This window comes from Strix uralensis, chromosome 3 (genome assembly GCF_047716275.1).
Source record: "Strix uralensis isolate ZFMK-TIS-50842 chromosome 3, bStrUra1, whole genome shotgun sequence".
In the NCBI taxonomy this organism is placed as follows: Eukaryota; Metazoa; Chordata; class Aves; order Strigiformes; family Strigidae; genus Strix; species Strix uralensis.
The window spans coordinates 69,054,579-69,080,806 of NC_133974.1; the positions used below are offsets into that span (position 1 = coordinate 69,054,579).

A 26,228-nucleotide genomic window follows, 5' to 3' on the forward strand; every position below is an offset into this window, starting at 1 on the left:
ATCTTGATCAGTCACTTCTTGTGAATACAAGTCAGAAGTTCTTCTCATAGGATCATGAGCAAAGTCGACCTTTCTGCTCCATTTGGGCACTTGATTACTGGAAACCAGAGCACCATTTCTCCTGAAAGGACTACGTTCTGTACTTGTTCTTCCTTCCAGCTCACATACCCGCCCCTCTAGGAGGTAGGTAGGTTTTCCATCCCATTTCTTCATGTCTTCTCCATAGTCACGCAGGTGATGCCACAGCTTCCCCCGTGGTGTGTACCGGTTCTCTCGAGTAGAGAAACGATTGTTCCTAATAGCCGAGATTCTGGTCCATGCAGGTGGGGAGTAGGACATGTTCTCCTTAAGTTGCTGGACATCTTGAGATAATTTGTTCACAGCCACAATGATGGGGGAAGAGACACTTTCTTCATATTGTTGTAGTCGGCAAGCCAGTTCATTCACTGTTGGTCCCTCTTCATCTGTCCAGTCCATTAGTGCTAATGCATTGGCATATGATGAGGGTGTGCTCCATACAAAAGTCCTCCACATGGGCCAGGTGCATCAGACTTCATCTGGATCTGTGGGTAGCCGTGCATTATCTGGGTCACAGTAAACTACCTCCCGCACAGCTAGCTCCCTCAAGTATTGAATGCCTCTTTCCATAGTGCTCCACTTACTTGGTCGACATGTAAAGTCATCCTTGAAGGGATACCTCTCCCTCACACTTGACAGAAGTTGCTTCCAGAGACTAAGATTTTGTGTCTCCTTTCCAATGGCTTTGTCAATGTCCCCTTCCTTAGACAGGGATCCAAGTGTGCAAGCCCCAAGTGAAAAGCCAAGAGAGAGAGAGCCTGCCCACCTAAATCCCTGGCCATGACATCACATGGTATGAAATAATCCAATGAAAATTAACTCCACCCTGGTTGAAACCAGGACAGAAAGCATTCTGTAAAGTCACAGGAAGACTGATTATTATATGTCCCTGTAATTATAACTGAACTAATTCTGGCTTGTCTATCTCCAGGCACACACATTTCTATATTCTTTCTTGATTCTTGAGACATTTTTCAAGAAAGCATCCTATAACAATTAGATTTTTAAGTCAAAAGATTTGCCCTTCTATATAAAGTTTACTGAATTAACAATATGCCTCAGTTTACTTTAGATGTGGAAAAGAGTTGTGGGTTTTTTTAAAACTTGTGTCAGGTTTCAAATCACATTCCAAGTAGTATGAAAAATGAACAAAAAGCAAGTAGCTGGAACACCTTCTACAGAACAACTTCTGTAGCTTTCAACATGGACAGGACTCTTGAGCCTGGACCACTGAGCTCCCACAGCAGAAGTACTCTGGAACGCTCTTCAAGCAGCACAGTTTTCTGTTTTCTCACTAAACTCTGCCAGGAAAGTGCACACATGTCTAGGAAAACACATATTCTTCACATATATCAAATTACATATAGCAACAAAACCAACTATTTGGTGCTGTTAGGTGGGAAAATGCAATTCGTTTTACCAACGACCACTCAATCAGGCAAAGAAGTCAACTGATACACTTGGCAGTCTACTGAATTGTTCCCAAGCCAGGGTTTAGTTATTTCCTGAAAGATATGTTGACTGCTGAAGCTAAAATTTCCTTCAGAGTTTTAGAAGTCTGAGAGTTTCTGCTGGGGTTTTGTGGTTTGGTTTTTTTCCTAATTGAAAATGGTATTACTTAGCAACAAGGATTGCACTCTCGACCAGTGAAAATGCAATACAAAGCAGTTTAGAAGCAATGTCCTTGTTGTTTTGAACTTCATAATGCAAAACCAAGAAGTCCCTGGGTTAAGCTATATGCTAAGGGAAGACAGCCCCTCAACTTCTGCATTCTCCTTCTAGGTCTTGGGTGTAGGCAGAAAGGGGTAACTCATCATGGTCAGGAAATACATAGAATGGGTGAGGTCAAGCATAACTGAGTCAACATGGAGATAGGCTGAGTAATAAACTGTTACCAAAATGAGGCACTGAAGAAGAATGACTGTTCCTCTAAAAGCAAGGAAAGAAGGGAAGGATTAAACCCTTTTCAGCTGATGCAGTCACCAACAATCCCTGAACATCTGAACACCAACAAGAAACTGGCTCCTGAGAAAGAGCAGAGAGCTCAAGTTGGATCCATGCAGGATGAAACACTGATGGGAAAGGTTTAGGAGAATAAAAAAATACTGCTCCCACTTTCCACTGCTATACTATCTCTTTGTGTCAAATCAATGGAAAGACCATGTGATATCACTTTCCAAAACTATCACCTTTCATCTCCAATTTACTATGAAACTTGGCCTTGCTTTCCCAGACAAGACCTGGTGGAGAAATCCGCAAATCTCCTGCTCCAAATTCAATCACTCTAATCCTCCTGCCCTGCAGCAAGGTTTCAGACTATTCACAGGCTTGAACACATGTGACCGAAGTTCAAGACTCCATTTGGTTCCTGGTCTTACTAACTTCCAAAAAACTTATCGATCAAGTCCCAGTGATAATAAAGTGTAAATTAACCGCTCTGGCAGCTACATTTCTTTTGAACTGAAAAGACCACAAAGCTCTGGATGAACCAAAGGGGTCCTGGGGCCAAAGCGTTCTCAGCAAAGCGGCTCTAGCAATGGAATAACACAGATGGTTTCTGAAAAAAAGCTGTAAAACCCTGAGAGTTTGGAGAGTTTTTCCTCTGTAAGAATTGCACTTCCACCCACATGCCCTCTCTTGACCAACTCAAAATCTGAACAAACAAATTAAATTAAAGCAATTTTCGTACGTTACATATGACTTCTCCTTAGAAAGACAGCAGCTTCCAAGGACGTGCCATTTTTTCCCTGAACTGCCTAAAAGTAGCATAAGTATCTGCTGCTACTTTGCACTGCAAATCCTTGTTCTTAATATTTACCCCTACAGCTGAGGTATAACGCCGTGCTTTTCAGAAACACAGTTTCAAATAAGTACTCCCTGTCCCAAAGAAGTAAAGACTTCAGGCTGTATGAGCAAATCTTTCTGTACAAGTGCCAGCAAGGTGAGACGAGAGGCAAACAACTTCTTTCTTCCTGACATTTCCCACACAGACACTGGTCGTACTTCTATTTGCACTCATCTTTATTTTGCTGACTCAAACACTGATGCTCCAAATATGTAAAACAGCACTGGGTATAAAAATGCTAAGTAGACACATTAACTGAATAGCACAATGAGTCTTCAGCTCTCCCTCCATCTCTGGTTTGTCACTGCCATTGACGTGCTTCCTTTCCTGAGGAAGGGGAAGATGTGGTAGAGTGTGCAGAGCTTAACAAACCCCAGATTCTGGTCAACTAAAACAAGAATATTGTGACCTATCTGACTGTCAAGTCAGATCAAGGTAAAGAGTTACAAGATACACTGTTGAGGGTGATCTGTACATCCCAGTACACTGTGCATCCAAGAGGATGCAGAAATCCATTCAGCCATTTGCTTTTTGCAATTACAAACATCAAATACCCTGTCTCCAAGGATGAGCAAAACATTAAAACAGTTGTATTACTCCTTTCAGATAGAGTCATTAAAGGAAAAATTTCTTTGCAAGACTTATCTGAAACAGTGTTGACATGAAACATTGCAGGACCTATTGAGAAAACATAAGCCATGATGCTGTCAGCCCATAAACATCCCCCATGTTACAGTCCTCGTGACTAGAACAAATGGCACCATCTTGTCAGCTCTCTCAGTGTCTTGCCACTACAGGCTGGATGAAGAGCATCAAGGGAAAGATTAGGCAAGGCACAGATGAAGCAAGTGGGAAGAAGAAAGCACATTGAAACATCACCTTGTTGCTCCACTCCTTCAATTACCCAGTCAATAACTGTCCAGTATAAGCTAGGGTTTCTGGCAGGAAAAATCTTGTCTGGAACAAACCCACAGAGAGATGGCATGGCTCCTAAAGCTGCAGATGAACCCTAGAGGCTCCAAGAACATCCTTGTGTCTACCTTCCCCTAAACTCAAGGCAAAGCCTATGAAGTCCTCATCTGAGTACCGAAATCTGCAGTGTAGCTGCTCACTGCTAATGAGAAAAGGAGAGCAAAACTGAAAAAAGGCACAGTGCACCAAGTTATTTAACTCTTCTCCTTCCTTCTTTTTGGAAGCCATACTCTCAGCAGAAAGATGCACAAAAACCTACTTGAGACAAAAAAGCAGAGGAAAGACAATGCTAATAAAACTAGGTATGGGGGGGGGGGGAGAAATCTATTATTTCAGAAATAGCTGCATAATGCAGCTTTAAAACAACATAATAAAAAGAGACGGGAAAAAGAAATGCTAACTAGCACTTAAAATTCACATTACTTTTTCACACAAAATCTGTCTGTCACTATTATGTGGCATCATAAAAATCAAGTCACCAAGCAAAGAATAAAAACAAAGTGTTACTGGCTTCCAGCACGTATAAATATATAAAACAAGAAAACAAAGTCTCTGCAAAAACATTTGAACATTTTAAGTATATATAAAAACCCCACATATTTTGTCTATAAAAGGATGCAGTAGGATAGTAAACATTCACAGAACCCTTAGCACAGCAAGCAGAAATCATTAATTTTAATAGCAAGTCTGCCACAAAGGTTTGAAATGCATCTAAAAATAGTCCAAAATATTAAAGACAGTTAAGCTGTGGTGGGGTTTGTTTATCTATTTGTTTTATATAACAAGCAGATTTATCTTGAAAGACAACTGAAGTCTCCTTCCCTTGTCCTCTTTTTGCATTTTAATGGTACTGCTCAATTATGCAGCATGCAATGTTAAAATCCTTATATGCAATTTAACCATTGTCGGCAGTCCTTGTGGCTTGAATAAACTGCTAGTTAATTAATGACACTTCTTCAATGCTATAAAAAGCCTCTAGCCATTTTTTCCAGTAATCTGAGTTTCATCCATCAATGAAAATAAGTCTTTCAGTTCTTCCTCAAAGACTACATCTTGCAGTGCAATTCTGAGTGGCCCTAGTCATTGTAAACATATATGTAAGGTCATTTGATAGTCTTTGCATCCAGAACTGATGGAGGAAAAGATGCATTTTTATATGTTAGGACACAAAAATATAGATATTCCCTGGCATTTTAAAGGCTCCTTCACATGAACCTGTAAAGACCCTTAATAGGGACAAGAAGTATTCTAATGAAGACCAAAATCATTGCTTACACTTTCAAATTTTATAGGCTGTAATTTTTTTCATTTTGTCCTTTCTTCCCTTCATTCATAATAAGTAAGGTAATATTTGCCTTCCCTATACTGCCCCAGTTGCCTGTTTGTAACTCCCTTTCATCATTCTGTCAACTCATTAGAAGGCTGTCTTCAAGATTTTTTTTCCACACAGCTACGTGTCTGAGCATAATTAAACTTGATCAGTGTGACTATCACAATAGCAAGGACTGCCTGAATCAGACGTGACCTATAGCACCTGATTAAAACCAAAATGGCAGGGTGAATGGAAGCACAAACTCTTTGTTCCAGAGCAGCAGGCCAAAGACAACGTTGGTGAGAAGATGACATCGTGGCCCAAACAGATGCAACATTTTCAAACACTTATAAATTCCTTCTTTTTAAGCCATGTTCTGGAAGCTAGGTAAGGCTACTATCCCTACTTTCAGCTTAGCAGTTGTTCAGAACAACTGTTTCCCTGAAAAGGCGGTAGCAACTGCAAATCATAGTCCACAGATGAAAATGGTGGGGTCCAAAAGCAGACTCTACTATAATGGACTACTTAGTTAAAATTCCTGCCGGAACTAAAGCCACACCAAACCCAAGGAGCCCAAGAGGCAAGCTCGTGAAACACCTGGTGCCACCGGTAAACACTTCACAGTGCTTCTTGTTAATTAGCTCCTACCTCCCAGTGAGAATTGTGCCGTAGCTCCTACCTCGCAGCAGCTGCTTGGCACAGAACAGTGCTGACCCTATCACGGACACATAAGGCACCATGTGCTGTACTAGCACATAGATGTCACCCAACTACACCAGAAAGCACGCATCCCCTCCTTCACGTGAAGCTCCTTTCTGGGTCCCGGGCTCCACCCTGAAGTGCTGCAGGAAGGGTGCTGCAGACAAGCTGCAGGCAGGCTGAAGGAGCTGAAGCCTGCCCCTGCCTTGAGCCTGTCAGGGAAAAAGATGCTGAAGCGTCTGTGGTTGCCATGGGAGTAGGGATGGCGAGCGCTGGGAGCAGGAGTGACTAACAGCATAGACACTGCCTTCCTGCACAGCTACTGCAAACTACAAAAGATTTTTAAAAACATACAGACCTGCCACACACTGCGTTCTGAGACAAAGCAGTTTCATCTGCTACTGGTCTCACTGTTTTCTTCCAGTGTTTTGTATGACCCTGCGGTGAACACAGTATCTGCTTCTAACATGGTGCTGCTTTTCTTTTTCACTGAGAGCAGAATTTTGTACGATTAGACACAGAACAGGCTGAAACTTGGGGCCTGCATTTACATATTCTTCGTACTAATACATGTTGCGTTGCGATGGGACCACAAACAATAGGTAATCTTGTACCCAGCAGGATGCAAATCAAATTATCTAACTGCTTGTACACCCATTTTCAAAGCAAACAGAAGGCAGTGCTCTGGCAAAGTTCACATGTGTCCGTAGTCTGTCATGTCCTGGCCAAAGAGAATCCTGGCCAGTCCCTGAATTTCCTCAAATAAAAGCTTACAACAGGAAAGAGTAGGGAGAGGGGAAATAGAAATGGGTTCTTAGAGCTGTCAGAGAAGCCTAGTAATTTACATTAGCTCAGATGCAGGGAACAAATACAGATTAATAACACCTCTTAGGATATCCAGGAATTAAAATACAGTCATTCACTTTCATCGAGGCTTCGCTCTATTAGAGTGTCATTTCCTTCTGATTCCCTTCTCACACACATAAACAGCAACAGAAACAACCCCAAGAAGTCCAGGGAGTTACACTATATTGCTATAAACAAGAGGATAATCAGATCCCTCTACAGTTTTCACCCAGTTCTCTGACATTATGACTTTCTCCATTGTGAACAGAGATAAGCCTCTCTATTAGGTAAAATCTGGGAGGAGAAGGAGAGGATGGCCCAAGGGCAGCAGAAGTTGATAAAAAAATGTCACTAGGAGCTGAGCAAGCACACAGGATGGGTGATGAAGCACTGTAAAGATATTTTATATGACTTGTGGGCTTAGGAAAAATCCTCAATTACTTATTGATATTGCTTCTATAATTATAAATAAACCCTTTGGCTAGACAAAACTCAAGTTTCTCTCACTTGGGAAGTCATTCAATCTACTTGGTATGTACACTCCCTCTTTGCAAACAAGTGTGGTATGACACCACAGAAGGTTCAGCATTCTCTGATATTTCAAACTTACTTTTCATTGCAAATATACTTTTCATCCCTACATGATCCTAGGTGCGCCTTCTCACCAGAAAAATACTCCACATGACCCCAAGGAAGTAGGCTCCACTACAGCCTCTTGTAACCCTCAAAAAAACACTTCAAAACAGTGAACGGAAGGTCACACTCCTGAGTGATCTCATCCATCCGAGTTTAACCCAATTGTGGCACTCTGCTTGAGATACAGAGGACCCAGTTCTGTTAGGTCTTCCTATCGTGTGTATTTGCTTATTTCCTCAAGAGGCCACTGGTATATGGGGTGCTTGCTCTGCCTTGGTCAGACTCATGCTCTGGCTATAGTGTACAGGAGCAGGAAACACCTAAATGAGCAGGACTACAGACACACAATGAAGTGAGAAAATTAACTTCTAGTCCTCTACAATAAACATGCAGAATCACAATCAAAAGGCCTATGTACTGAATTAGCTGAAGAAGCCCATAGCTCAAAGTCCAGACTCAACACCTGGGTGTGAACCACAGTAAAAATCTTCCGATGACCTTCATGAGAAGATCATCTGATGACATATGCATATGATGACCTAAGCATTGCAGTCAACCAGATCGTATCAACTATCCTGTGACTCACAGTAAGTTTGTCCCCAACAGATGAGGAGAGCTCAAGATATCCTGAAAAGCAACAAAGCCGCAAGAAGAATAATACCACTCTCTTCCTGAAAGAAAATGCAGAACAGTTGCATCTAGTATTATTAAAATCAGCCAATAACTTCATCAGGGCAAAGTACGTACCAAATCACTTAAAAGATACAACTATACAACTATATGTTCAGTTTCAGCAGGACTGTACTCCACCCTGGCCATCTCTCTAGCTCTCATCCCATCTCTAGGCTCTCAAAAGACTTCAGGAAGAGTTAACTATGGAGTTTCAGCCACAGGTGGCATCAGCCACTACCTCAGGTGCTTTCCTTAATGCACAAGACTTCGTCAATGCACAGCAAGGACACAAACCCAGAGGCCATACATGCTCTGTCAAACAAGAAGATGGTTGGCAATACTGTAGCTCCAACAATTTCTTGCCTCCAACAGAAAGATGATGGTAGGAAATCACCCTCCTCTTGCAGAGCTGCCACAGAGCCATGGTGAGGAGTGACAGAGGTGATAGCCTACCGGTGTTGAACAGACAGATAGGAGAAAAGATGGAAAATGAGACTTGAAGAAAAGAGGAGGATGCATGCAGCGGTGAACGGACAGACTATATTGGGCAAATTTTTATCAGGACAGTAGAAAACGGATACCAAACAATACATTCCCCTTGGAAATCTAACTTTCCAAGTTAATTGTGTTAAAGGTCATGGGACCATGGAGTGTAAGGCTTTCCAGGAATACTTTCACTACCAATCTTCATGGTGCCAGAGGGATGACAAAAAGAATAGTATGAAAACATAAATTTAAATGTTGACATTTATCTTTCACTCACTGTACTGACAAGTAGATTACATTAGGCAATAGGGAAGATGCTTAAACTACTCTAGAGTAGAATAATATTCTGTTCTCATTTACACAGATACAAATCAGGAGAGAAATCAGATGAGGAGATAAGCTAGTAAGGGTATCCCTTTCTGTACGTGCTTATTTGTGTGTAATACATGCAATGTCCTTCCCCTCCAGTTTGCTATTTTTAGTTTGAACTGAGCATAGTCTCTTGCCTAGTACCTCAGTGAGTCGTATCTCCTTGTGCCTCCAGAGGCAAATACACCTAAATACATTTTAGAAGATCGCTTCTTTCCACCAACTCAAGAGAACAGTACAAAGATCCATCATCACTTAACATACAAACCCCATGGTTAGGAAAACTGTGTAGAGCAACATCAAACTTGTGGCTGGTTTTGGTCTCTGTTTCAATGAGTTCAGCAGCAGCAGAGTCTGTAACTCAAGCAAATGATTCTCACACAGCTGGAATTGGCCATTATGTTCGAATGCGCTTATCTGGACACCAAACACATGTTTGTTTCCTGGAATAACCGCTGCTGGAGCATCCAGATTAGAAAATACAAACATATAGGCTAAATCAAATTAAAGGCAGTCAGTCACCCCAAATTAAACACCCAAGTGAAGATATTTCCAGATACAGCAGCAACAACTGAGTATCACACAAATGGGGTAGCCTCATGTTTAAAACATAGAACTGAGAGCTATTAGATCTTAGTTTCCCCTCCTACTTCTGCTGGTTGTCTTTTCCTCTTGATCTCTACTAAATTATTTATTGTCAAGATTTACATTTCCCCAGATTCAAAAAGAGGCAGTTAGACTCCCTGGTTTTAAAGAGCAGCGTTGCAATAATTAACTCATTATTCTTTGCAGAGCACTCTAAAATTATTAGATGCTGCTGCAGAAATGCATATTATTAGTGCTATTATATTTCACTGGCAATTTCCAAAATAACTCTATCTTGGATGGATTTATAGTATTCTCCATTAAAGTCAGCGGTACCTTGAGTCTTGAACCAGGAACTTTTTGTGGCAGTGTAAAATGAAGGAAGGAAAATAATCTAGTTGTGATCACAACAGTTTCTCTTTGCACTATTCTACCCCATAATTTATTTCAGTACTATATTATACACACATTAACCATAATGACAGTGAGTATGTGGAAGGAAAGACGGTTAGAGTAAGCCTAACACAAATGGCAAAGGACCATTGTAAATTCTGCAAATGAAACCAATGGGCTAGTTTAAGCCCTGCTATAAATGGTGATGTGACCAATATCATATACTTCTTCAGAAAAACAGTAATGAATTTTTTAATTGGCTTTTTCAAAGCTCAGGAAGTTTTGGACTCAATGGTTGGAAAAATGGCCTTCTTTTAAATTACGTTGCTTGCATAAGGCTGAGAGGTCTCTCTGACACTCAATCAATTGGATCCATTTGCTCAAGTGAAGGCAAACATAACCATATCTGTCACCGGAACTGCTTTTACTGCAAGTGTGGATTGGACAGCTGTATACAGAAATGACCAGTCAGATGTTTACCAGCACAGGCTATACCTCTGCTCAATGCATTTTCAAGATAGCTGTATCAACAAATTAGGGGTACAATTCATAGAATAGAATGGTTTGGGATGGAAGGGACCTTTAAAGATCATCTAGTTCCAACCCCCCTGCCATGGACAAGGACACCTTCCACTAGACCAGGTTGCTTAAAGCCCCATCCAACCTGGCGTGGAACACTTTCAGGGAGGGGGCAGCCACAACTTCTCTGGGCAACCTGTTCCAGTGCCTCACCACCCTCACAGTAAAGAATTTCATCCTTAAATCTAATCTAAATCTACCCTCATTCAGTTTAAAGCTATTACCCCTTGTCCTATCACTACTTGCCCTTGTAAAAAGGCCCTTTCTGGCTTTCCTGTAAGCCTCCTTGAAGTATTGGAAGGCTGCTATAAGGTCTCCTGCAGAGCCTTCTCTTCACTAGGCTGAAAAACCCCAACTCTCTCAGCCTGTCTTCATAAGGGAGGTGCTCCAGTTCCCTGATTGCTTTTGTGGCCCTCCTCCGGATCTGCTCAAGCAGGTCCATGTCCTTCTTATATTAGGGGCCCCAGAGCTGGACATAGTACTCCAGGTGGGGCCTCACAAGAGCGGAGTAGAGGAGAAGAATCATCTCCCTTGACCTGCTAGCAACACTTCTCTTGATGCAGCCCAGGATATGGTTGGCTTTCTGGGCTGCGAGTGCACATTGCTGGCTCATAGTCAGTTTTCTACCCACTAATACCCACAAGTCCTTCTCTGCAGGGCTGCTCTCAATCCACTCATCATCGCCCAGCCTGTATTTGTGCTTGGGATTGCCCCAACCCATGTGCAGAACCTTGCACTTGGCCTTGTTGAACTTCATGAGGTTTGCACAGGCCCACCACTCAATCCTGTCAAGGTCCCTCTGGATGGCACATCCCTTCCCTCCAGCGTATTGATCACACTACACAGCTTGGTGTTGTTGGCAAACCTGCTGAGGGTGCACTCAGTTCCACTGTCCCAATACCAACCCCTGAGGAATGTCGCTCGTCACTGCTCTCCACTCGGATATCGAGCCATTGACCGCAACTCTTTGAGTGCAACCATCCAGTCAATTCCTTATCCACCAAGTGTTCCATCCATCAAATCCATGTCTCTCCAATTTAGAGGCAAGGATGTCGTGCAGGACAGTGTCAAAAGCTTTGCACAAGTCCAGGTAGATGACATCAGTTGCTCATTTATTACAGATTCCTGTCTCAAGCAACTAACTTTGAATAAGACTGCATGTGAATTGGGGTGAAAAGTGATGATAGGTAACTTGGTACATTATCATATTTGCCTAATGAGAATGACAGGATGAATTAAATTTTCATTATCTGTGGGAGCACCAGTTTTGAGGGAAACTGTTCTTACAAAGTGACCATTTTACTTAACAACTTTTTAAAAGGTGCATTCTATATCATATCAATGCAACACAATTAATATGTCTAAAAGCCCCATTACCTGTTGGTCATCTGGAGTCCATATGCCACAGGTGATCTGACTCTCCAAGTTGATTTCCGAAGACCAGTGTCTCTGTCCACTGACTGAACCGACCAGCACAAATCCATCTCTATAGGAGATAAGTGCTTGAGTCCCATCATGGCTCCATGTAAAGTCGCTTACCTTAACACATCAAAGATAAGAAAATAGATATATGGGCCATGTAGGAATTTTTTGTTGTTTTAATAAAAGGTAGCACTGCACAGAACTAGACAGGGCAACTATTAGCCCAGTTGTCATGGCTATTGGATAAAGCAACTGTCCTTTCAAAGTGTCTTTGTGACAATTCTTGCATATTCCTTTCAATAAAGAAATGTTTCATTTTCTCCTATGCTTTTTGAAGGGTATAAAGCACCATTCATTGTCCTCTTCATTTTGTCTCTCAGGACTTGATCACTCTCGACTGCAGAGAAAACATGCGTACCAACCTGTGCCCCACGATCATTCACAAGCTCCACAGACCATCTGCCTTCGTATTGTATCCAAACAAATATTCCTCCATCTGCATCGCAGGTTGCTAATTTCTGGAATGGTTCGTTCCATCTCACCAGCACAACCTTAAAAGATTACAACCAAAACCAGCATTACCAAAATTGTCTATTGTGCTAACAACTATTTAACAAGAACCAGTTAAACGATACTGCAAAATAAACATCACTGCACTTAAATCCTAAAGAAGATGTACAAAACAGCAATTTTCAGCACAGCATTAGGCGCCTCTCAAGAACAGCTGGAATCGTTTTGTCATGGCTGTCAGGAAACGCACAATCTCTCACCATCAGGTCTTTTTGGAAGGCATTGCATGCTTTCAATAAAATCATACTGTACACTGGAATGCAGGACTTCATTACAGAAGCAGCAAACAGGAGGCCCTGTACCAACCATCCAACACTCCTTCAAATGATTTCCCCCACCATAATCTCAAAGACTGTCAGACTCTACATCAAATCACCATCTCTTGCTGACTTCAAGTGAAGTTGCATGCACCAGTATCAGATTGAACATGAATACTCATATCAATAGTGACATGAAAAAAAATTTGAGAGTCCCAGATCATTAAAAAATAGAAATTTCATAGAAAGGTTGCTTTTCTACTGAGTGAAGAAGGAATACAAATCAGTTTTAGGTTCTTCTCTCTGCACTAGAGCTATCTGGGCTTTTCTGGAGAATCTAATCAAGTCTAAACCTGCCAAATTGCTCTCTCATTTCTAATTAATATCAATTTAACAAACACAGTATCTCTTGAGACCCCAGTATAAAACTGAAAAAAAGCATGTCACCCTAGTACTCGAAGCAGAAATTAGCAGTAAAACCATTTACCTTCTGTTAGTGACTTTTTCTTAAAAACTTTTTTTCCAGATCAGTTTTATTCAAAAACATGCAGATACATATGGGACGCTTACAGTCATACACAGGGGGATTCCCCCCAGTTATTTTACTGAGACACAGCACATGCAAACAAACAAAACATATATTGTCATCTGTAGAGTGCTATTTTAACCACTTAATGGGCATTCAGCTTTAATGATGCTTTTTCATAAATCTAAATAGATAATCATCTAAAAGTAAAGAAAGAGAAGATTTTTCTGAAATATATTTTACTATTTACAGAGATGGACTAATCCTAAAGATTCCAGTCCTAAAATGAGCTCTGAGTAGACAGACCTTTCACGCTTCACGACGACATCAACAGTCATTTTCAGAATTAGGATATAAATACGCATACCTCAAACCTAAACCTGACAGCTGAAGAAGGATGATCTTACAGTTATTTAGAGAGTGCTACACTTACTCACAGAGTGTCAAGGGTCAGAACTTCAGAATGTGTACATCAGTGGAGCTCATCAGCCTGAAGCATCAACCCTTGAACAATTAAACAACCACCAGAAAACTGTTTCTTCGTGCATATGTAAAGATTACGCAGAGAAGTGAGTACGACAAACCACCTCTCTCTTGTTAAGGACCTAAGAAGAATCCCTTGAGATTCTGCAGAAAAACACTTGCTTCTACTTGATTATAACCTGGGAGCTGCACTGCAAATTGCTAGTCCTGTCTCCAGATGGGTAGATTATATCATGCCGCTAGATGGATTATATCACACATCGCTTTTTTAAAAATTATTTTTTACTGCAAGAGCAGTAAATAAAATATTCCATCACAGTAATACAAGCAGCTGTACTCTGGTAGAGGTTTCACTCAGTCCTTTCCATCTAAACGGGAATGGCACAGATTTGTCAAAATTTTGTTTTCTTTTTGGTGTAACTCCCATGTACAGAGCCATTGCTTCATCCACCCTGAGGCAAAATGCAGCGGTGACATAACTGTGCTTGCCAGTAATGCCTAACAGTATTATGAAAGAAGTGAAGAAAACCCCAAGGATAACATTGAAAAATCTTCATTTTTAAAGGATGGAAGCTGCTAAGGCTAACAATGACTATTAATAGAGTGGAAGGTACTTATCACCACTAAAAACCAAACCTCTGATGCTTAGATACTGCTCATGTTGAACACTTCATAGATCATTACAGAATAAATTGCTAGAGAAAATTTAGGAATAAAAGACAAAACTAATTGTTCAAATACTATGTTTTTTAGCTAAGACCATCAAAGGTACTACAACTTGTCTTAAAATCGCTCTGTTTTGTCTGGCAAAGACTTGAGACAAGCATATGATTTTATAGGTTAGACATACCAGTTGACTTAATAATACGAATTATGGGCAAAGTGACAATAGCTACCTTGATGTGGTTTGTCTCTTCTGTTTTAAATAGGAATCTTGTTAAAACTTGAAGATAACTTTTGATTCAAATTCTGTACAACCTGTCTTTTCTTTGGATTTGATAAACATCCAAAGGTATATTTGAAAGTAAACAAGATTAACTAGAGCCTCCCTCTCTCCATCCCAATTAGATAAAAATTAGAAACTTCCAAAATAAACTTGCTGCTTTATAATCATAAATGAGTGATACAATGCTTTTATATGCCTTCTGGTAACATCGTCATAAGGAAGCAAATTTGTAAGTGGAAAATTCAACTTCTTTAAACACAGAGCAAATGTTATCATTTTATGAGGTCATTTTAAAGATGCTTCCATCATTTACATTTAACATCTGACTACAGGTGCCGAGTCCACAGCTGGTTTGAGTATTTCCAATTTCATTTTAGACACAACATACTGAAGCAGAGATAAAGAAAGGAAGAAGGATTAAGTTGACTTTTGGCTTTTATGCTGGCTAAAATGTAAAGCATATGAAAAAATGCCCCATTGATAGTGCACTTAAATAACGCATAAGCTTGAATTACCCCTCTGCAAAGAGGAATTTTATGGCTAACCCATAAACGCAAAGATATCATTACTTTCACTAACAGCTTCAACTCACAGTGGACCCATTTTTACTTCTGCCTTTATGGTTCTCTGCTTCCTACTTAGCATCTTCACACAGGTACTGAAGGACTAAACTGTTACCTTGTATTGAAAGAGTAAAAATGTTGGTTGCCAAAGCAAGTTGCCTGTGGACCTTTTGTGGTCCACACTGCTTTTGTGTATTGCCTAATTGTTTGTTTGTGTTTTTTTTAAATACTGTAAAAATCACAAATTGTGTTTGTTCTACTCTAGAAAAAATTTGTATCACAGCCATTAATCAGCTCCTAAACTGTCATTTCATACAGGAAATGATCTCCCGTGAATAAAACTTCAAGGAACTCCTGGTGTAATATATTAAGTACAAAATAAAGGCCAATATATCACCCCCAAACAAGATGCTTTACATGAAGTTCAATGAGCTTTTAAATCAGGGTCTTATGTTTTCTTTGCGCTCCTTTTTATACAATGCATAGTGGTGAAAAATTTGTTTCAAAAGTACAACATTCAGCATCTTCAATAGCTCTGTTTTAATTGTCAACTTGATTTTCAGGTATTAAATTTAATTAATCCTAAAGGTGCTAGAAACTCTCCCCAAGAACTGACTGCATACTGCAACACTGAAAACACAGCAGAATCAGCAAAAAATGAAACCTTTAAAAATTATTTTCATCACAAATTAAGGATATGTAAGGATATGTAAGGATTTGTTATCCTCAATGTTAAAAAGCCTGTTTATGTATGAAATTAAAAGGGAAAATATTGTTAACTTACACTTGGGAACCCATGCATTCACTTCCAGTACTACGGACTAATCAAGAATGAAATAATAGATAACATTTCTCAATTAAAAATGTTGTGCAAACATAAGTTATAGTTTATGAACCTCAGGTTACTTCCCTGTACCTTCATCTTCACAGATGCTCCATTTGGAAAAGGCCTTGTCTTGTGGCAAAGGAAACATCTGTATTATTCTGATTGAAAAAACAACATACAATTATTTATTTATTTTAAGGTCACTTAATTATGCTTTAAAGTTTCTGTTTTCATTCAATCTAATGCTTTTTGGTCCATTACTGCAAATAACAAAACAAAGCCCAATCAGTCTCTGGCCCAGAAGATCATCAGGTTTCTTAGAAAGACACTGTCACAGAAAGAGCATCACGCAGCTAGCAATGTTATTATTTATTAAAATCTTAGACAAGAAATTTTGAGTAACTGAAATTTTTGGAGTAGCCAATATATGATTTATAGTAAATGTGTCCTCCTCCCAACAGAAACCAGGTTGGGTGATTTAAATTCATTATGTGCTATTGACATTTATTATTTTTTTCACATTTTCTAACACAATACAAGATCATTAAAATCCAAAGCATTCTGAAAGTTTTTGTTATTCCTAATTTCACTACAGTTTTTGATGGAGATGACTGAAAATATGATACCAATCAATTTTCCAAGAGCATAAGTCCTTAATCCTAGAATACCATACAACAGTCATTACTGAAATTTTAACTCTGTGGTTCCTAAAACATATGGCACATAATTGCTATAAAAGCAAGGGATAAACATCTAGAAAAAATAAATGGGTAAATAACAAGGGCAATTAGTTCCTAGAGTTCCTTACCAAATTTAGATAGATTTTATTACTGATACACTGTAGTGAGTCACAGTGAGTCATTTTTTTAAATCTCTGATCCTCCATCCATTTTACTGGGGAGCAGGCACATGCTCTAAAGATCAAGGTCTTCTCCAGCATTCATTTTCACATACGCTATGGAGATGTGTTTGCAGATGGATTATCACAGTAGCAGAGAGTAGAGAACACTCAATGGCAAATATTTGATTACAGCACAATTTGCTACACCTGGAGAGCCATGTTCCTTTATCTGGCATGAGCATTTCTGAAACTACACGTGAACTAGTTATCTGCAGGGTGCACAGATGTGATGCACTGTAACTCCACTGAGCATATACAATACTAAACATTCTAAGGATTTGCTGGCCTTTCCCCCCCTAATAAATCATACTACATTTCTAATGCTATTGAAAGTGCTGATATGAATCCACCTTCCAAGCAGCGACAGCAAAAGACCTAACTGTTCCTAGGACAGAAATAGAAAAACTAATAAAGGAGATGAGGCTACTGCCTACAGTATCAGAGTACAGGACTCAGTCTATCCAAAGGTTTCTTCCAATCCTGTGCTTTTAGGAAAGTACTTAAGTTTTTAAAGGAACATGTAAGAGCTGAAACAAAGCACTGGAAAAGGGGACTGGACAATCTACCTAGGGTCACTGAGCATCACCTATTTGCTGTATCAACAATCCTATTATGCAATCCCCTAATAAATATATTGACCTTCACTCATGGTTACAAGTATAGAGAAATACATGCATATAGTGCACATATAGTGCATATAGTATGTGCAACACACTGGCACACATTATGGTTTATTAATGGCAACAAAGATGAAGAGATGTGCAAGTACATCTATCAAAAAAAAAAGATGAGTGTACAGTGGGAAACAGAAGTGAAACATAAAAGGACCAGGCAACCAATCACCACCTTTACTTGCTAATACAGTTCAGCATCTCTCTCTACATAATATATAGATATAGATATACACATATAATGTGTATATATACATTACATACATATAACATGGGTGTGTGCATGAACACACATACCTATTAAATTCTTGAGGAAATTGTGCCAACTTCGTACATTTGTTGACTTTGTTAACTCTATAACTAAAATGCAATGTGAAAATGGCAACAGGTGCCCAGAATAAACAGTAGTGTTGCAGTTAACAAGCTGCTCTTCTCACTATACTTTACTTATAACCAATGCTGGTTCTGGGTATGTTCAGTTCACTGAAATGTAAAGTTTAACTATTTTAAATATCAGTATTTTTAAAAGAAAGGCTATTCAAGCTTCTCTCTCCTAACCTCTCATGCTTCAAACAGATTGTCATTTCTTGCCATGACAATAATGTCAGGTTAATTCTCTGCGTTCAAACTAATTCACTTGTGCAGACAAAGGGCATCACGTAAGTATTTTTCCTACTAATAACACTAAACAAAAATCAGCAGACATGGTAGACAGCTAGTTTGCCTCTCCTGGAGTGGCATACTAATACTCCTATCCTACTTGTCTTATATTGCATTCTCAAATGATACACTCCATGTTTCTCCCACACCCGCGGAGCTTTGACTTTTTGTTTCCAGAGTCATTGTACCCAAGTGGAAGTGCTTCGTTTGCATATGGAGCTGTCAGTTTCCAAGGTATAAAACCCATCAAGGAATTACTATTGAGAAGAAATTACTACTATTAATAACAAAAATTGTGCTGCAGCTGAAGAATGGCAAATTTATGGTAGTCAGTGTCTACATTTCTTGAGAAAAACTGTCAACTCACAATGGGGGCTGCATGTTACATAGTGGGTAAATGAACAGTGAATGAGTTCTTGGAGACAGAAAAGACCATTCAAATTCTTCATGTTTCTTTAGTCTAAATAATAAGAAAATGAACTCTCTTCCTGGAAGGACTGGAGTAGCCTCCAGATATCTCAGGGATGGATGTCCTTTAATAACCCTTACCCCTGCCGCAGGCAAAGCTGTGGTCACTGGTGATGGCACGGCAGCTGCTCACAGCCCCTGGGGGAGTTCGGTTGCTGCCGTGGGCAGTGCTTTCCACTGCCACTCATACATTAGAGGTCTGCCACTTTATCCCAGGATCCCACTTTTTCCTTGAAAAGTGTATTACTCTGCCAGCAGCTGTCATCTTGCTTTTTCTGCTCTTTGAAAAGGAGCTTCAATTCCTATAAATACTATTTAAACAAATATAACAATATTCTTGTGAGAGATGATATAAAAGCTACTAACTATGGGGTTTTAAAAATACAAAAAAAAATCCATGCAGCGACCAAATATGAATAGCCTTTTTTTTTTTTTTTTAAATGGAAATCTGATTTCATGGTATGACATTATCAATAAGCTAAGTGTGACATCTGTGTCAGCTGGGGATCTTACCTGGCACTAACTGAAATCAGAGGTAAGGCTGGACCCGAAATAAGGTGCTGACCTTAACAGACCTGAAAGGTCCAGGTCCAACTCTGTACTTTGTGGCATTCACATGAAAATTTACTCCAAAGCAACTACATCCCTAACTCAAACACCTCAGGCAAGAGTCTAAAGTTAAGTGCAATTCAGGGATACATTAAAAGCTCTGTGCCATTTTGTTCAACATGCTCTAATTTTTTCCCCTTTCTTCTTGGCATTTGTTTTCATAATGTTCAGAGCACACATCAGGCTGACAAAGACTCAGATCATCTGCTCAGCTGCAGAAAGAGAAAAGGCCAGGTAGGAGCAGTGTAGTTTACCAGCAATAACCCTCTGAGTAAGTGCAGGGGAGGTAACCATTCACCCAGCCCTGACTTGCTCTCCGTGTGAGCAGCTGGTACCCTGTGCAAGTAACAGTGTGGTTGCTCACCCACTGGGAAGAGTGTTGATGCTCCCCAGCAAGTTTTGTCTATTTGCTTTGCAGATGAACGCCACACATGCCTATTTTTAAAAGGTATCCTGGGGTTGGCATCCAACCCACCACATATACCTATTTTTGAAAGGTATCATATGGTTGGCATCCATTCTCCAATGGAAGGCAGTCTGACCTTTAAAAGCTCTAGGGAATGATTTTGGCAAATAGGCAACTGCAAGAAAAACTTGTTTTGATAGCTACTTTGAAGAGGGAATGTACTTAGTGTGAGTAAAATGTTGTCTTAAAAATACCTAGACTGTCAACATCTCACTGAATACATTTAAGAGCCTTGATAGTAAACTGCCAAGATGAGGACTCAGAAAGGCTTTAAAGCTTTACAAATCTCCTTACATTCTTTAAGTTATACATTTCATTTTAAGAAATATACCCCCAAAGTCTATTGATCGAAAGGATTTGCGACATAACCATTTTATATGTTTACAGAACACAAAATACACCATCTGATCACCTACCTTAGAGGAAACCATCCCCAACACCCCTTACAGGTACCAAACAAGAAGCATTACACTCCTATGAATGAAGTGACTCACAGTGCCAGTTCCAAACGAATCACTCTTTTCATTTTGGAATCATCACGTTTCATCATGGCTTCAAAGAACTACAGTTTTAGAGGGCATTAAAAAAAAAACAAACCAACCCAAAACCCAACAGAAATTAGCTGTATGCAAGGTATATCCAATAAATGTGTTTGAGCAGCTGAGGATCTTTGATGGGTCACTTGTCAGAACTGGAAGTTGCATGCGAGAAACAGAAATGACAGGCAATATGAACTTAATGTGGATGACAAGATGTTGGTATCTGGCTACCAGTTCTCATTTGAATAAGTTTCTTAACTATTCCTTCAAGGGCTATTAAAGAAAACAGTTGGGTATAATTTGAAGGAAAAGAATTAAGGCATGAAAGGAGTGAAGGCCTGAAGTCAACCACCCACATGCACAAGATACCCACACACTATGTTCTTGCAAGGGAAACAGGTAGAGGTCTGCTCATCTCCCATCTCACAGAGTGACAGTGATAAGGAGTATGGTGTGCTCTGGATTCCCTTTTCTTCACAAGGATGCTCAAGTCCCAAAAGCTCTTTCACAGAAAGGATAACTGTTTCCACAAAAAAATCTTTTTTAGAGTTATGCCATGCTCTCTTCCAATGAGGGAAACTCCTTTATAGCATGTACATCACTATCACTGTCTCTTATCAATGGTCTTCTTGTCTTTAAGCATTACTGCATGATACTTCTGTTTAATTGCCCATACATACTCCCCAGAAGTGCAGAGGCAAGACCAAGTTTACTAAAAATAAATCAAAACTGAATGTTGATATGGATGAGCAAAGGATAAAATAGTACTTTCATTGCCTTCTTTTATAAGTTCTAGTTTCTATATGTTCTAGTTTCCATACAGATAAAAACACCATAATAAAGAAAGGAAAGACAACTATTCCACCTAAAGATGAACAATCACTTTTCCTTAAGATCAAAACACCTAGAGCAAAATAGTTCCCCCTCTAGCAAATCACTGATAAGCCCCATTAGGAAAGGTCTATTGCTGTTAAAAATAAGATACATGCAGTAACTGTGCAGAGCTGGCAGTTCCTTGGGTTTGAGCATCTACGGTCAAATATTTTCCTACAAGAAAAAAAGCACCAGATTTAAAATTCTCTGGTATTTAACCTACATTAAGTTAAAAGTACATGAGCCTAATGCTTATTTCACTAAGTTCTGACAAAATTACATTACAGATTGTATAAATCAGGACCATTTCACAACCTCCATATTTACATTCACTTTTGGGCTGTGTATAAGTATTTTCATAAGTGTAAACGAACCTCAAGCTTTAAAAACAAGAATAACGCTCATTGACATCCACCTGTACATCATTACCATATACGAATTCAGAGACTGTGCACATCTCTGTTAGAAGTTCCAAGGAGAGGGGGAAAAAAACAACCAAAACACCCCACATAATACAGATTTCAAATTCTTACTGTCTTTTTTTCTTGGCTAAAAATACAGAAAAATATTGGATGAAGAGACACAGACACCCTGTAGCAGAGCCTATGTGTTTTATTCTGTCTCTTCTTTTTAAAAACATGCAATCAAGGACAAAATACTGTTTGGAACCATGTATTATATCCAAAATGATGGGTCACCAAATAATTTAAAAAAAAAAAACAAACCAAAACAAAAAACCAAGAGGACACAGGATAACAATAAACATTATTGAAAACCACTCCTACTCAAAATTAACTAGCTCTACTCTGCTTTCTCAACAGCAGCTACTTAGGAATTCCTATAGTATCTCTCTACCTTGTATATGCTATCTTGTTTGGGAATACCCCCAGGGTAATGAATTGCTAGAAAAAGTCAGTGAAGTGACTATGACAGAGGCACTCTCCCTTATACTCAATCTTCCCAGTTTGGTGGTTAAAAATTCCTGATGAAATGTTCATATAATATACTGAAATATAATTTTATAACTTTACATGTATATATACATGCACAAGAACATTAGTCAAGGAAAAAAAGGACTTGCACTACTAGGAAACTTTAAAGAAAACTCATAAAAATGTAATATAAATGTTATTTTATATAGCTGTGCTACTTAACGCAGAGAAAGGAGGCAACACAAGTTCTTCACCTTCTGGAGTCTATTCTTACTCTATTCTAAGAAGTGTCAGAAACATAATGGTGTCTCATGACCACATACTAAGGATCTGCCCATATCAAATATGCTAAGTCTGTCTATATCACATATACTAAGGTAACAGACAATTTTTCACTTGTCAGATATTCAAACTCATGCAGCATGGCAATTAGGTAACATTATCCCAGGTTTCTGAACACCAGCATTAGCATTTGTAGCAGAGATTCATAATCAGAAGCTGGCCAATAACTCTCTTGATGATTTTACAGGGTAGACTCTAACTTAGCTTGCACCTGCTTAGCTGAAATCACGGCAACAATCCCCCAAACAAGTCCTATATGGGATCTGACTGCAGCACAAGCTTTATGCAAGCTCTCTCCATGCAGATGAACTTCACCCTTCAAGAGCTGTAGTAAAAACTTGATTTTTGTCAGCAATGTAAACAGAAAAGACCTTAAAATTCAGAGGCAAGTGTCAAAAGTGCTGTCCAAGAATGATTATTTCTCTGACAGCTACAATACTTCAACCTTAATTATTTTTTTCAAACACAAGGAAGTAAAAATAATCCAAACTTCAGTAAGAGCACATATCAGCTCTTCAAATCTATTAACATTTCCCAGGTGATAATAGATGTGCACTGAGCCAATTAAGGTGAGTTATAAAGCGGACTGGAGACAAATGGTATAGCTAGGCATTTCACTGCTGAAGTGGGACTACTTTACTATCCCAAATTCCCAAAGAAATACTCAACTATTGTTATCCTGATCATCAAACCCAACCATAAGACCTCTGTGTGAGTTACACGCAATTGTAGAACATTTCTGGCTGTCAGAGGAATATCAGTGACTGTAAATTAGCCAGAGAAACTGAGAAAAGAAAGCATTTCTATAATCTTCATTGGACTGCCTGGGCTGTCTTTGTGTGACCCACAGAGACTGTGCACTCCTAATCCTTTTGTGAGAATGATGAAATTCCACGACGTTACTTTGCAAAGGTAGGACACCTGCTTGAACTTCCACCACGAGGCCACCACCTGAACCCGCTGCCTGCCAGCTGCCCCTGAGCAGGTTTATTTATAGGATGTTCAGCTGGGGGCATTTGGGGCAGCTATTGAGGTAACTGTGTAATTGCTGAGACAGGCATAGAAAACAAAGTGGAAAATGAAATAGTGTCTACTTCCAAGGCTAACAGTTGCCAGGGAGGAAGCAGGCAGTAAAACAGGGAATGCAGAAAGGGCAACACAGTCACTCAGCACCTGCACCTCTCAGGACAGAAAAGTATAAAAAGAAGAATCTAAATTAACAATACAAATAACTAAAAATCACAATATTTATATGCAAAACATTCAGTTTAGCATATTACAATAAATAAGATACCTACCAAGAATTACTTTGTTAATATATATTACCCCCACGGAGGCTCTGATTCAGGCTTGACACACACTGGCTCACCTAATTTGCAACTGATATGATACAAACCTATGACAATGTGAACAGTAGCTAAAGAAATGCCATACTCTAAGAAATGTCAAATAGCAGATTTTGAAAATGCCATCCTTGCTTTGTCTGGCCTGCAATTCTGCACAGACTGTATTCAGAGCAAACCCCTGTAAGCAGTTTTATCTTAATTTCTTCTTTCTTCATTAAATAAAAATGGTACCATGATGCAGTTGGCCAAGTGACCAATAATTTTACTTGTTTGACTTTCAAGCGAACACAAGGGAGCTATAAGGGGTTCAATCAGTTACGTGGATAGAAGGATTGCAACAGGCAAAGTGGACAACCCTGGAAAGCACAAATCACTGCTATTCCATTTTACTGCAGTGGCATAAAGAAGCCTCAACCAGAAGAGACCCTCATGTTGCTGGAACTTCATTTATGAACAAGGACAGTCCTTGAAGTTTTTAGCCTTGAAGACAAAGCAAAAAGTAGGCTAGGGAAGCACTACAGGAAAGGCTAGCTCTACAGAACTATAAAATGACTGTATTAGCTCAATGCACTCGAGAGGGATGAACTATAGGTTAGGAATGTGATTCCTGGGCACCCTAATGGGATGTAAGGCTCACCATGAGACTGCCAGATCATTGGCCATAACTGTGATAGGAAACACACATCTGACTGTCTAGGACAATATTTGACCTCATTTAATGCAAATATTAACAAAGATATTGATTACCTGTGGTGCAGAAAGCAGCTTCCAAGGAACTGAGCTAAAACTGACTTGCTTCTCAGAGATCAAAGAGCAACAATATTCAACCTTTAACAACCCAGCCAGTATATGAACCACAGATGACAGATTAAAGTTGTCTGATCCATATCCAAGAGCCCAAGCCAGCTATCTTATAAGCACTGCATCACTGGAAAGTAATTTTTATAGTTTAGACAGTTTATCCTTCAGTTCACTCAAAAAAGAGAGAGGAAATGCAACAGGAAGTACACACATTTCTGTTCTTTTTTTCCTCAGTAAAATCCTTAAGAAAGTTTCACCAGGGAAACTAAATAGTTGTTTTCTATCCCGCGTCACTTGCTTGTCGACGAGCATCTGGAATATGACCGAGACAAAAACCTAGTGAAAGAATGAACTGTGTTTAGGCAAGCAAGTCTGTCTGTGCATGGCACACACTTCCCTCTTTCCTGTCATATGAAAGTCTCAACACAAACAGCTCTCCTTTCAGGTTTTCAATATGAGAACTAATGTGGCTAGGCACAGCAAAGAAGCAGAGGCACGTGGCTATCAAATTTTTCCAAAAGTAAAAACCTCCTAAATTAAAAAGGAAACTTTATTTCAAAGCAAAAATATTAGTAGTTAAACAATGGGTTTGACTTAACAATTTCTACATCTCTGTCAAACACCCTTAAAGAGTTGGCGAGTTACCAACTTGAAAACAACTGTTTCAAACAGCAAGCTTATATGTGACCAGGTAGGTGCTACCCCACCTAAAAGCCTGTCCAAGCCTTCTATACCATGCCCTTGCAGCCTTCCTCCCAAAACAAAGCCTTCTTCCTACTCTTCAGGCTGGCACACTCTCTATGTTTAAGTCTTCCATCTCTATGCATTTGGTATTTCCAGAGAAGCACTCTAGACTGCATACACAAGTAGCAGTGTAAATTCATTCTCCCTGCCCTCAATTCTGCATTTTCCTTAAAAACACTGTGGTGGTTTTTTTTTTTACTATTCATCTGCATCATTCTGATGCTTTTGTTTGAGGGAAAAAAAGCCCCACAGCTTTATATTAACCAGAAGAATTAGACAATAAGACAAGATTCTGCAAGAAATTGTAGAAAAACATCACTGAAGCATTTAAAACTGTAAATATCCAACATGGATTTAATGGGTATTCTTAAATAAACACTGCCATAATGCAAGAGGTTGCCCACAAGTGCTACAGGCCATGCTTTCTGACTGTCACAGTTCTGTTTCAAAAGCAGAAAACACTGCCACTTGACATCCCCTGATCAAGCAGCAATGGCCTTACTTCAGACTGGGCTGAGGAAAATACTTGTCTTTATTCTGTGCCCAATTTTGGTTTATTTTCTTTATGATACCTTACAGATTTTAAAGTAATGGTTTTTCAACATTCTTAAAGGAGTTTTAAAAGCAAGAAAAGTAACTAAAGTTTTGAGATATTAAAGTAAAAAAAATGCATACTGGCAAAGTGGAGTCACGCAAAGAGTCAGGCAGTACTGGAATGACATGAAAAACAAGGAAGGTAAGACATTAAATGTTACTGTAAGCAATAGGATGATATTCAGGAAATTGCATTTTAGGTTAAATATCAAGTAAA

At 39.4% G+C, this 26,228-nt stretch overlaps 1 protein-coding gene across 11 annotated transcripts in view; it reads right to left on the reverse strand.

Moving 5' to 3' along the window:
* The window catches only part of TULP4 (TUB like protein 4), a 173,482-nt gene that overhangs the window by 52,204 nt on the left and 95,050 nt on the right, over positions 1–26,228 (reverse strand). For all 11 annotated transcript variants that reach the window (XR_012628163.1, XM_074862751.1, XM_074862742.1 and 8 more), the window contains 2 exons: positions 12,317–12,445; positions 11,850–12,011 (listed from right to left, as the gene is read on the reverse strand). Coding sequence is in view for 10 of the 11 variants with exons in the window: in XM_074862751.1 (XP_074718852.1) it covers positions 11,850–12,011; positions 12,317–12,445 (291 nt within the window). In the remaining variant the exon portion in view is untranslated. The remainder of the gene's footprint in view (positions 1–11,849; positions 12,012–12,316; positions 12,446–26,228) is intronic.